Here is a 14,485-nt window from a genome sequence, read left to right as displayed (position 1 = left end):
AGCCGATATTTGCTATATTGGTGTTAAAAAAATTTTCAGGAAAACTTTTAAAAATAAGAAATTTCTCTACTAACTATCTAATGATAATATTTTAAACAAATAATTAAAAAAAACAATACACGATTTGTGATAAAAAATATGTATCACGTAAATTGATAAAAAAAAGTATTCGGGTATGCTCTTGCAATAAGTTGATTGTTTTTTAAAGAAAAATTGGAATAAAATCTTATGGGACAGATTATTTTATCATATAGACTATTGTTATGTTAGATAATAGCAGCCACGAATAGCCGATATATTGACTGTATCCATATTAGTGCATCCCTAATTATAAAACAAAAGGTTTGGATAAAATTGATATTTTATTTTAATAAAACTTTGGAGTTACCTTGAAGAATATAGTGAAACTCCCAAAACGTTTTAAGAAGTTGTTCACACACGCTTCTAACTCCCTTATGACTTTTGATTGATATGTACACCTTTACACACCTCTTTAATTCTTATTAAGAGATAACACACCATTCTACACCACTTATTCCCCCTATAAAACCCCTTATTTTAAGAGATAAGTTACGCAACTTGATTAGGAAGCGGGTGCTCTTACAATCCAACTTTAGTTTAGTTTTCTCCGCAATGGATAAAGGCTTAAACAAGAGAGAATGTATATCGATTGGTGTTGTCATAAAAAGCTTAAATTTTCAAGTTATTTTTTTATTTTTAGGAAAAAAAGAATGTTTGGTTTCACAGTTGGAACTTTAATTTTGACAGCATCTTTTGTATATTGCGAGTGGAAGACCTACGTAGACGATGAGCCAATTATGTTTTATAACATATCCCGAACATCGAAAATCGATCTAAAGCAAGAAAAGTATGTGCACCGATTTCCAAAACTTAGTGAGATTGTAGGACATTCACCGACACAAAAATTCACGTTTGAATATTGTCACTATCACAATGTTAATTTTACCCAGTCCAGCTGGCTTACAAGTTGTGGCATGTCCGTACCATATTTTTCTTTTAATAACGTCCTAGACAGTTGATAGTTTTACAAATAAACCAGACGATCGAATAAGATTTATTTTTAATCTATTTTTAACAGTGCTGTAACTCTACCAACTTTTTACATTTCAACTTATGGAAGACTTGGAACCTACGTTGTGGGTTCAGCATTGGGGTATATACTGGCAACGCATGGCAAGGATATCAAAATGAACAAAGTAAAACAAATTGTTTCATTATTGCTTGAAATATGTCGTATCCTTGTGATGGAGTTTAGAATTCATTTATTTTTTTAAATAATCCCCCAATTAAGGAATACATCCAGTCTTCAGTTTTATTACTACTGACGGTATTGGAATTAATCATAGAACAGTTGATATTTCACAGGATGCCCAAACCCGAGATTAGAAGTCATACACATTATCAAAGCTTATTCCCTTATTCGCCCTATTAAGTTAGGCGCCAGACGTACACTCTAAGAAAGGATATTTTTAATAAATTTTCGTTTGGTGGACACCATCGCCAAAGGTATGAGCTGCTTTTGGAAATCTACAATCTGTCTCCCAGGGTGAGAGTTTGAAAGGGGATATTGAACCGTTAAAATCTGACACTATCGCCAAAGGTAGAGCTGCACTTGGAAATCTATAATCCGTCTCATAGGTTGAGACTATATAAGGTGATATTGAAACTTTTATATCTGACACCATCGCCAAAGGTAGAGCTACACTTGGAAATCTACAATCTTTCTCCTAGCGTAAGACTAAATAAGGGGATATTGAACCGTATGTATCTAGTGAGGCTGTGTATAAAATTAACGTGCCTCCATCTGTATAATATTATTTGTGTATTAGTGGTTTAACATTTTTCTTTATGGTCAACGTAAGGAATAGTATATATAATGTATACTTTCTAAACAACTTCTGCTCTTCTCAGAAGGCTCCTCCTACAAAAGTGGCGGTCTCCTTTGTATCATTTCATATTTTCTATCTTTTAAAAGTTTTGTTTATTTAAAGAAATTCCCTCCAAACCCTAACTGACATAAAATTAAGAAAAATATCGTTTCTTCTTCAAGTTCGCATCTGGGGCCATAAACCCGCGTTAAACTTTCGAACCATAAAACTGGGACGCTCAAATACCTTTGCCGGGGAGTGAACGCGACAGTTCTGTTGAAGAGCAACCTCGTTTTAAAAGAACCGAAAGGGCACTCCGTCAACCGCGGAAAATTCAGTAAGTCCCAAACGGTTGTTATCTTGAATAAAACCTTTTCTTTAACTTTAAAATATTGGCGATCCACGTCGTTGCTGTTTCAGTCCGGAAGCGCGCGTTATAACCTCCTCTGCCAAGACCACAAACCACCGCGGAGAAGATTATAAAACAAAATCTTAAAGTTAGGGAAAAACCACAGTAAAAAATACCCCCTATATCCAATTTCCTTCGGGCTGAAGGTTATTTTTAGAAAGCAAATTTTAGAACTAAATTAATAAAAAAAATTGAAGAATTTAAAAAATAATAAATTATTTAAATCAATCAAATATTACTACAGCGCTTTCTCGCCAAAAATTCGGTTTCAGGAATGTAGATGGCGATTTTTGCGCCGGATTTTTATGTCTTTTTACAACTTGTTTTGGTAATCTATTTTCAACCAAATTTAACCATGACAAAATGATTATGGTGATCTGGCATTACAACAGTCTAAATGAGGGGTTTAAGCTACTCAATAAAATTAAGTTTGCGTTTAAAAAACAATTTAAGAAGACGAAAGCTCAGAAAACCATATCTGCGAATAGAGCAAAGCGCTGATTTGATTTGGGGCGACTGAATAATATTGAGTCATTTGGAAAATCACCATTTGGTTGGCCAAATGAAAGTTTGGGTGACTTATTTTAGAGTGTAAAAACCCTTTTGCTATTTTCAGCGCTGGGATCTCTCTTCAGCACCCCCTGGCGAAATATTTTCTAGAGTTTAGAAAAAACGTCTTTTCCTCCGAATCCGACTCGTTTTGTAGAAACCGCTCAGAGAGCAAGAAACCGCCCCTGACAAAAACGATATTGGGAGGGTCAACTAATGTTATTGCCCCCTCAAACCTGTCAGATTGCTTCAAAACTATATATTGACAGGATAAAGGTATGAATGACATCAAGAAAGATAACTCTTCTGGTTATTTTATAATCTACGCTTCGAATTTAGTTTAGAGTTAAAATAATAATCCTTTAATTCCTGCCCACGTTTTGCCTAATTTATGACCCGGATGTGGTAATTTAGAAAAACTAATTAAGAATTTAAAGGTATAACAAACCGACTCGTAATTTTATGAAACTTTTAAAATTCCGTTAGGTTCTTGCCGCAGTTGGTTGGGCAATTGCAATATCGTTAAATTTGTCACTTGTCTATGGACTCTGTAACAAGAACATCGACAGAGTAACAAGATCAATGTACAACACATTTGGGAGGACTTCTTGGGGGCTGACTGTGGCGTGGATAATATTTGCCTGTCATTTAGGATATGGAGGTAAATTAACTTATACAGGTTTATTTTCAATATTTAATTTAATTTTTGTGAAAGGATTTGCTTATTTACAGCAAGTGGCGGCTCTGTTATTGCCACCTGTAATTTGAAAGGCCTATTATATGAAAAGGCCCCTTATATTAGAGATGGCCTTGAATCTATCCGCTTCTTCGCAGAACGCAAATTTACTGGAGAACGTGGTGCCATCTATATATGGCAAAGGAAGCTAAAATTCCAAATATCAAAATGATAACGTCGTCAGAGAGCCCTTCTAGACTATTATAGCTAGACAACTTATACTCTATATAGTGGACTTTAAGAGTTTAACCTTAATTATATACCCCATGTAAATTTATTGTTTATAATTATTGAATTTATGTGATTGGTTAATTAACAAACGATCCAATCAATGGGAGGGTCACCTATAAGTACCGCCATTTTGATTTCAACGCTAACGACATCTATTGAAAAAAAGAGCTACTTCACGTCAAGCCGCCACTTGCTTTAAGCTAGGAGATAATAAATATGTTGGGCGTTTTAAATCGATTTTCTTAATCTAGACCTTTTTTATTTGCGTACAAACACACGCGGATTAGGTGTAAATTAAGACCGCCTCGTTTTTTCGTTCCCCTCCTCTCGTTAAGATAAGAATCTAGACCCTGGTACCCGCGGACCCTCTCAACATATTCAATTCCCAAATTATTAAATACGAAATACATTATTAATGGTCAATTTAAAAAAAGGAATTGTGAACAAGATTCTCAGCTGCCGCATGTGGATTCCTTTGGGTCGGCTATCATACTGCGCGTACTTGTGCCATCCATTCCTAGTAGGGTTATACATGTCAACACTGAGGACACCATTCTATTTCTCCCATTTGACCGTTGTAAGTAAATTTGGTACAGCTTTTTTGTGAATGTTAAGTTGCGTAATTTTATTTTGGACCAAACGAATTTGGTCGATGAATCAGACTGTAATACAATCCAGAATGTTGGATTTCATGAACTAAAAACCTTTAAATTTAAATTTGGTTATCGAAATAATTCTGATTTCAGTTCTTTATTCAGATGTATTTATAGTTGCAGAACAAAATCGATGACCAACGTTAATTTGATTGAGAACCCGAAAGTAAAATACAAAACATTTGAGTGGAATAATGCTACGTTTTTACACCAATACTTATTTATTTTTTATTATCATTAATGGTTTTTGTTGCCTTGTCGATGGAAAAATGGTTCTCATAAATAACTGAAAGCAACTGGAAGCAGATATTTGTTACTTTAAGAGTAAAGGGTTGGTACAAATGCTTTCCAACATCATATAAACAGTAACTTTCAATTTCATTACCTGCTCTATATTATGCATAGCTGGGTATACCGGCCAGCCAGTTGAGTTGATCGTAAAATTATCTTCGAACACGCGCCCGTTGGAAGATTCCGTGTGATAATGAAATGGTTAAACGATGAAAGTTGATCAAGTGGTTTTTATTATGGAAATTTTTATAAGTGTCCCCCTATAAGATGGCGCCACGCATTTTCATTGCCCAATAGAAAAGAGGGAGAAAGGTTAATAGCATTTAATCTACTTTTCTAGTGCTGGAAATAATTTAACACCCTAGTACTAGTGGTGCCAACTAATCGGTACCTGCTATCAAACAATTTCAGCAATATAAATATTTGTTTCATTAAAATTATCTTTTATTTAATAATATTGGGATTAAAGCTTCAAAAGATAATAATTACAATTTGGTTTAAGGACAATTTTCGTTCATAGCAGCTTAGCAGAGTTCCAGTAATTCCCCAAATATCGCTGTAAATTAAGTTTCCATGATGTCTAGATTTGTTACGGACATTTTTAGCGAAAATCACCAAAACTCTATCACTAATAGTTAACAAAATACCTCTATTCCTAGACAAAATTATCAAATACTAGAGCAACCGTTGATCTGATTAGAAAAAAACAATGAATTACGTTTACAGGTAAAAACTAATAGAAAGGTGAAAAACTAAACTAGTTAAAAACACAAATTTGAAATAATAAAGAATAAATTTGATGTTTTCTTAACTTTTTCATGTAGTTTAACATTCAAAGACAAAGTTTAGAAAAAACTTGTCTATGTGCGGTATACCAAAAATATGAAACTAAAGTATTTGCGGCCATTTTTTTGCCAGATTTTGGATGGTTTCCAAATCGAATAATGAACTATATGCCCTAGAGAAAGTTAACCAAAGGTGTACACAAGCACCGTTAAATATTTATTAATCACCGTGCTCCTATTATCATGATTATTGAAGTGTTAAATATAATTATATTTTTTAGGTACCAATATTTTTAGGGATTTGGGCTTTGACGTTTGGATTTTCACTGCTTCTGTCGCTGTTCGTTGAGCTTCCATTTTGCAATCTGGAGAATCTTCTTTGTCAAAAGTTACGCGAGAAACCCTAGCAGTGCGTGTGTCGCATTTAATTTCAGTGTTCTACGTTTTAAATAATGTGGTTTTTAAACGAATTCTTATACTCAATATAGACCTAAAATGATGAATTTTGGTGGTTAGAAAACAGAATTTAACGCAGCTAGGCTCTTTTGCGAAAAAAATAACATCATTATAAGCTCGGACGCCAAATATTTGTTCTGTAACGCTATTTTATGCGGCGCCAATTCTAGGAATATTTTAACAATTCTAGTAATATTTTAACAATTCTAGGAATATTTTAACAATTCTAGTAATATTTTAACAATTCTAGGAATATTTTAACAATTCTAGGAATATTTTAACAATTCTAGTAATATTTTAACAATTCTAGGAATATTTTAACAATTCTAGGAATATTTTAACAATTCTAGTAATATTTTAACAATTCTAGGAATATTTTCAAACTCCAGGAATATTTTCAAACTCTAGGAAAATTTTCAAACTCTAGGAATATTTTCAAACTCTAGGAATATTTTCAAATAACCTATCAATTTTAAGAATCCTATATATTTTAATAGACTTTCTCTAGATATTTTAAAGCGTTTCCTAGTTATTTTAAGAGAGACGTTACCTATATATTTTAAGGACATAGAATATTTTTCGGCAAAACGCGGGAGAGAATGCAGCGCTTATAGGTTCCAATCGGAGTGTTGAGTGTGAACACTGTAAAGGCTAACTCTGATGGTACTTGTACCGTTGATGGGATGGTACTTGTACCATTGATGGGATGGTACTTGTACCGTTAATGGGGTGGTTCTTGTACCGTTGGTGAGATGGTACTTGTACTGTTGATGGAGTGGTACTTGTACCGTTGATGGGATGGTACTTGTACCGTTGATGTGATGGTTCTTGTACCGTTGATGGGGGGGTACTTGTACCGTTGATGATAAGCCTTCACTGAAAGATCTAGTGTCCGAGTCTGAGTCTTCACTAAGTGATCTGAATTACGGGTATCCACTGGAAAACCTGGTCTCCTAATACCTAATTTAACTCGAACGCTTAAGCTCTACGATTTCTCGCCTCAAGAAAATTTAGGGTCTCGGCTCAAGTACCACACCATCAACGGTACAAGTATCATCCCATCAACGGTACACGAACCCGAGGGGCTGATCACTCCGCGTAATCGATGTACAGAGCCGTACCTTTGACTGTACTAATGGGATTACGCGTAATCTTTGAAGTCCCTGCCTTTGGCAGTGCTAATCTAAGCGTAATCTGGTGTACAGACTTTCTAAGAGTGGTTAGCCCCTCGCACGAACCATCCCATCAATGGTACAAGTACCACACCATCAACGGTCCAAGTACCATCCAATCAATGGTACAAGTACCACCCCATCAACGGTATAAGTACCACCCCATCAACGGTTCAAGTACCATCCAATCAACGGTACAAGTACCACCCCATTAACGGTACAAGTACCACCCCATTAACGGTACAAGTACCACCCCATTAACGGTACAAGTACCATCTCATCAACGGTACAAGTACCATCTCATCAACGGTACAAGTACCACACCATCAACGGTACAAGTACCATCTCATCAACGGTACAAGTACCATCTCATCAACGGTACAAGTACCACACCATCAACGGTACAAGTACCATCCCATCAACGGTACAAGTACCATCCCATCAATGGTACAAGAACCATCCCATCAACGGTACAAGTACCATCAGAGTTCACCTTTACAGTGTTCACACTCAACTCTCCGATTGGAAAATGCAAGCGCTGCTTTCTCTCCCGCGTTTTGCCGAAAAATATTCTATGTCCGTACAATATATAGGAAACGTCTCTCTCAAAATAACTAGGAAACGCTTTTAAATATCTATAGAAAGTCTATTAAAATATATAGGATTCTTAAAATTGATAGGTAATTTGAAAATATTCCTAGAGTTTGAAAATATTCCTAGAGTTTGAAAATATTCCTAGAGTTTGAAAATATTCCTAGAGTTTGAAAATATTCCTAGAGTTTGAAAATATTCCTAGAGTTTGAAAATATTCCTAGAGTTTGAAAATATTCCTAGAGTTTGAAAATATTCCTAGAAGTGTTAAAATATTCCTAGAAGTGTTAAAATATTCCTAGAAGTGTTAAAATATTCCTAGAAGTGTTAAAATATTTCTAGAAATGTTATTTAGTTTTTTCCGGTTTGGCGCCCCATACTATTTTACTTTAAACAAATTGAAAAATGTTTGATTAATTCATTTTATGGGCTTATGGGCTTACTTATTTCATTAACTTATCCATAATTTTTTCTTCTTTAGAAAAACGACTAATAAAATTATTTTAACCAATCATGTGCAACAGCTATTATCAAGGAGAAATTACTAATACTGCATTTGTTTACAATTTTATTTGCGATGTTCGCACGGGTAGCCTAAAATATGAGGAAAATTGTGCTTGAAACCAGGGCAACAAATATTGCATGTACTTTCGTGATTTAGAGCTAGCATCTGAGATACTGAAAAATGAAATTCGCGCTAGTCTTATATGATATAAAAGTATATAATATCAGAAGAAAACAGGGTATTAATAATAATTAATAATATCCTTTGCAAAAAGTCAAGGCCTGCGCCTTTTGTTGCAACATGAAATTTACCAAGTCATATAATTTCACGCGCTCCTTCCAGGAATTTTTCGCGTAGGCCGATAGACAGTATAATTGCAAAACGAAATCACGTACTAAAAATTTAGATTGTTTCGCGACTCCACGAAATAAAGTTCAACATAATGTTGCTTCCTAGTCCACGTGAATTTAACATTTCTGTTTCGAAAGGCTTTAATATATATAATAGACGGAATACTTGCTTCGAGCGATTTTTTGAAGAATTACACACGGGCTTTTTTTACCACCTGTTCATCCGGGAAGCAGAGCTGCACACCGAAACTTGGTCATGGGCTCAATCTCACCCTGGATTAAATAACCTTACAGAGATAGTTCTCTGCGGTACAATATTTGCTCCAGACGTACCCTGGTGGCCAGAATTGTCAACCACCGGAAGTCTCAATTTAACCGATACACGGGGGAAAAATTGCAAAGTATGTGCAATCGCGATTTCGTTTTAGTCTGCTATTATTTTTATCATGGATTGTACATTTTAGGTCGCATTTTTGTTAAGAAATTTAATAAACCTTGGACAACGATTTCGGGCTATAAGTACAAAACTTTAGGTATTCCAGAACCCAAACTTGAAAATTCGCGTGATTTATGAAACTATTAATTTTGGAGGCCAAATCCTATCTATTGAAAACATGTTAACCGTTTGAAAGCCTATAAACAATTAAAGAAACAATATCAAAAAGGTCACTCACAGTATTTTTCCCCACAATGAACCAGGAAGCCACAGAGCCACTAAGGTCCTGACCACCATTGAATATTTCCATTTCCAATGTTATATTGAAACAAACCGTTGGAAAAATATTAAATTTGCCAAAAGCTGACGCGAGATGGCAACGTGTCACGAAATCTTGTTCCGGATTTGTATCGTTAAAGGGTGTAAAATTGAGGGGACGTCAATAATTTCTGGCAGCCTCGTTTTAATCAAACCTTTTCAACTCGTAGTATAGTAAAATGTATAAGAGAGCTATCCCTTTAAGGTTAATTAATCCATGGTCTCATCACGGCCAACTTAGATTCACTGCTACTCGCAATAGAAGGCCCCCCAGCTTTAAGTTCCTCCCACGTTAACGAGCGTATGAAGAAAAGCCTATTTAGGCCTGAATATTCCGCTTGGCACGCTGAAAGCAGTAACAACCCTTCGAATGCTATCCTACGGGGAAACAATTTCGGAAGAGTCCCACTTTTTCGAACCTTTTCCGTTATCTTTGCGATTTTTGTCAACGCTCAGATTTTATTATGCTTTGAAGTAAGGTTTAAGCTTTAGTTAGAGCCTATTTTTGTAATTTCTGATCTTTGGTTAGTTCACAATCGCCCTTTAAAATTGACCAAATTTTAAGGCGAGGAATTGACTCCTTATCGAAATTAAGTCTTGGCGTCATCTTGCGCGCCTGATTGAAAAATGTAAACATAAATTGAACTAGTAAGTATTTCAAACTATATATTTTATTTTAATAGCTTGTCTTTTGTTAAATTGCATACTTTTACATATTCAATCAAATTTATTTTATCAAATATATAAGTGATTAACATAAAATTTAAAGCTTAAAAACCTTTCGACTAGCTGGTTTGTCTAGTAGGTGTTTACCTTTAATTTTTTTTGAAATATTGTCCATGAAATCGTCCAGAAGAGGAGGAGCTAAGCGATTCATTATGGTTTGTCCAATTTCTCAGCGTGTTGTTGATTGTTACAATCACACTCTTGGCAAATATGGTTGATTGAGTTGATGCCGCAAAGACTGGATGTTATCAGGTATGACTTTTGAAATCCTAAGATTGGTGTGAGGCTGTCTGGCTGAACGTTGGCTCCAACAAATTTGTTCAATATCTTCGATCCACATCTTAAAAGGTTTTCCATGGCAAAAACAACACATCTTGCGTCCATCAAGTCGTTTCCGACGGAAGGCTGTCGTAATTTTCAAAAAAAAAACATTTCAATACTATAACTCGTTAACTTACTTGTAAGTATAAAATGCAAGTAGGGATTGCAATCCAGCAGGGTTTTGCTGGACCGACATCAATCCAGCTGGATCCAACGCGGATCCAGCAATTTTTATATTTTTAAAAAAACCAAACAATTTTATCAAAAATGACCAACAAGTTGGAAAGCCAAAATATACCTCTCCTCGGAAGTTTTGCATGGAGAACGAACAGGCGTTTTTTTGAAAGGCGATGCTACCGTCATATGGCTGTCGTACTGTACTAAATAGCGTGACCAAATTAAACTTATCCTTTTATTCCTCCATGTTATGTCTATGATGTTATTTATATGCAATTAGAAGACGTGGCAGTCATTGGCTCAGCGTAAAGGAAGACGGACTTTTCCTAAACATGCTTGTATAAATATCGTTACAACATAATTTACCGTAACCCTAAGCACTCGGCCCGTCCCAAAAGTAAAAAAAAAAAAATAGGAGTTGGAGAGAAGAAGCCCCATACATACAGAACACACACAACATTCATCCATGTCTGAACACAAACACACAGTACACAAAACATTAAAAAAAACGAATTTGAATACAAACGTTCGAAAGTTGGTTTACACTAACTAGTAAATCTAAACCGTCGTTACGGTGGGCGTTAACGTTAAAAAATATATCAGATGTAACGAGGAGTTTAGCCGTTACACCGGTTCAGCCCTGCTGAACCTTTTCCAAAGTTCATGAAACTACCAACGCGGTGAATACACTTTGCCAACAGACACACCAAACAATTTTAAAACCCCTCGTGAGAGCTCTGTTATGGAAAATTCTTATTAGAAGTAGGAGTTATAAAATATTAGTCTTGAAGTATTTTAAAGGATTAAATCAATCACGTTTGTATAATTTGTAACGAACGTGGGTTGGAGGTATCTATCTACACCAACTAGTTAAGGAGATTTTTGTTGACATCTTGGCAGAATAAGGCAGACGATAACAAATAAACCAGACTGTAAATACTGGCAAGAGCTACATTTTATTAATTATTAAACCACATACATTAATACAAGAGGCTTTTTTTTACTTTTCGGGAAGTACAATCTTAAGAAACAAATGGTATTGATGGCCTTGTCTCATGCAGGGCCCTGGCGCACCTAGCAAAGCGAAAACGTTTACTTTTGTGCCATTCGCGTTACGCGAATCGTGATTCACGTGCCAATTATTTAAAAGTTAATTATTTGCAAATCCACATCGCTGGATCCAGCAGACCGAAAAATGTGCTGGATCCAGCTGGATTTGCTGGATAAGGGATCCAGCAATTGCAATCCCTAAATGCAAGCCATTTTTTAGGAAATATTTCAGATGCAGTGGTGGATTCGGAAGTGAGAAGTAATATTTCGCAGTTCTGCGACGTTGAACAGGTAGCACTAGCAAACGGTGCAGAGTAACTCCTCCTATGTTATGAGCAGCCAATCGAGTAGGAGCTACCAACGCCACACAAAGTTTATCTTGAAAGTGAGAGCATAAAAATATTTTAAGAATTACATTTATAATAATTTAATTACGTTTATAATATTATAATTACGTTTATAATAAATTAATTACGTTTATAATAAATTAATTCCTATTATAATAATTTAATTACGTTTATAATAATTTAATTACATTTAATATATTTTTAAACATTCCTACTGACACGGATTGAATTCGAACACCCAAGTGACACTCATTAATCAATTTTTGCCCTTTCTAGTTCCGAACCCACCTCATTACGACGAAATTTAACGCCTATAACCACTACACCACAATTTACCACGCGAAACGCTTATTTTTATATGACTTATTTTTTACTAAAAGACCAAGGCTTAAGAATCTCGAGCTTATGCATCGCATATGGACGCCATTTTATTTTATTTTTCATGGACCAAAGTCAGTAAAAGAGGCTAACACAACAAGGTTAAAATTTCTGACCAAAACGCTACCGTCATCTGGTGAGACCTATATATATTTATCTGGAAATATTCAATATTTTTAGAAAATTAATTATAAATTTTCTATTTAAATTTAATAGAAATTATATAGCAAAGGCACTCAATGAAACTATAATCGCAGTTCCTTTAAAAGTTTTACCACTATACAACAACCCCTTTTACCTGTACCCGCGTGGAAAAATTACTATAGTGAAAAAAACAAAACGGCATCTCAACACCCAAATCGCCTACTGTTTCCCTTAACTTTCCCATAGCGTGAAGGCAACGAGTTTAATGTTAAAAGTCGAGGTACCTATATATAACCAGGCGACGACTCGGCCGATTCGCGGGCTCGTCGCCTGGTTATAATAACACAGCGGCAACGAATCAAAGTCCTAAAACCGCGCTCCCGGTTCAATTCCCGACGAAATTCACAAAAATTAAAAAACAAAGTTCCATAAAAATTATCCACAGATATTGTATTCATCCGTTTAGTAACAAAACCCGCCTTATCATAATGGTTCCTTTACTTTAATATGTTCCCTAAGGAAGTCAATGGCTCGGCGGTGAACTATCAGCATGATAACAATGCGACCCGAGTTCAATTCCTGATCACGATCAAATTTTACATAAAAATACTTAAATATTTCATTAAATATAAGATTAATATAATTTATAAATATTTAATTAATATAACTTATAAATATTTATTTAAATATACGATAAATATAATTTATAAATATTTAATTAATATAACTTATAAATATTTAATTAATATAACTTATAAATATTTAATTAATATAACTTATAAATATTTAATTAATATAACTTATAAATATTTAATTAATATAACTTATAAATATTTAATTAATATAACTTATAAATATTTAATTAATATAACTTATAAATATTTAATTAATATAACTTATAAATATTTAATTAATATAACTTATAAATATTTAATTAATATAACTTATAAATATTTAATTAATATAACTTATAAATATTTAATTAATATAACTTATAAATATTTAATTAATATAACTTATAAATATTTAATTAATATAACTTATAAATATTTAATTAATATAACTTATAAATATTTAATTAATATAACTTATAAATATTTAATTAATATAACTTATAAATATTTAATTAATATAACTTATAAATATTTAATTAATATAACTTATAAATATTTAATTAATATAACTTATAAATATTTAATTAATATAACTTATAAATATTTAATTAATATAACTTATACATATTTAATTAATATAACTTATAAATATTTAATTAATATAACTTATAAATATTAAATTAATATAACTTATAAATATTTAATTAATATAACTTATAAATATTTAATTAATATAACTTATAAATATTTAATTAATATAACTTATAAATATTTAATTAATATAACTTATAAATATTTAATTAATATAACTTATAAATATTTAATTAATATAACTTATAAATATTTAATTAATATAACTTATAAATATTTAATTAATATAACTTATAAATATTTAATTAATATAACTTATAAATATTTAATTAATATAACTTATAAATATTTAATTAATATAACTTATAAATATTTAATTAATATAACTTATAAATATTTAATTAATATAACTTATAAATATTTAATTAATATAACTTATAAATATTTAATTAATATAACTTATAAATATTTAATTAATATAACTTATAAATATTTAATTAATATAACTTATAAATATTTAATTAATATAACTTATAAATATTTAATTAATATAACTTATAAATATTTAATTAATATAACTTATAAATATTTAATTAATATAACTTATAAATATTTAATTAATATAACTTATAAATATTTAATTAATATAACTTATAAATATTTAATTAATATAACTTATAAATATTTAATTAATATAACTTATAAATATTTAATTAATATAACTTATAAATATTTAATTAATATAACTTATAAATATTTAATTAAT

General features: G+C 32.3%; 1 protein-coding gene across 1 annotated transcript; it reads left to right on the top strand.

Annotated features, from left to right (window-relative positions):
• The first annotated feature begins 1,105 nt into the window (after positions 1-1,105).
• On the top strand, positions 1,106-6,064 carry LOC149956132 (O-acyltransferase like protein-like). Its single transcript, XM_090164631.1, has 4 exons — positions 1,106-1,217; positions 3,334-3,508; positions 4,249-4,391; positions 5,825-6,064. Exons 1-4 carry the CDS (start codon positions 1,209-1,211, stop codon positions 5,948-5,950), a joined length of 453 nt encoding a protein of 150 aa, XP_090020757.1. The 5' UTR covers positions 1,106-1,208; the 3' UTR covers positions 5,951-6,064.
• The last annotated feature ends 8,421 nt before the right edge of the window (positions 6,065-14,485 follow it).

This window comes from Leiobunum rupestre, chromosome 2 (genome assembly GCF_980474605.1).
Source record: "Leiobunum rupestre chromosome 2, qqLeiRupe1.1.hap1, whole genome shotgun sequence".
NCBI lineage: Eukaryota > Metazoa > Arthropoda > Arachnida > Opiliones > Sclerosomatidae > Leiobunum > Leiobunum rupestre.
The sequence above is the reverse complement of the archived record's forward strand: the minus strand, read 5'-3'. Positions and strand labels throughout refer to the sequence as shown.

Excerpts from the sequence above, each read along its gene's own strand:
- LOC149956132 (XM_090164631.1), top strand. Across the intron at positions 3,509-4,248 it reads CTGTCATTTAGGATATGGAG|GAATTGTGAACAAGATTCTC; the intron begins GTAAATTAACTT and ends ATTTAAAAAAAG. Across the intron at positions 4,392-5,824 it reads ATTTCTCCCATTTGACCGTT|GTACCAATATTTTTAGGGAT; the intron begins GTAAGTAAATTT and ends TATATTTTTTAG.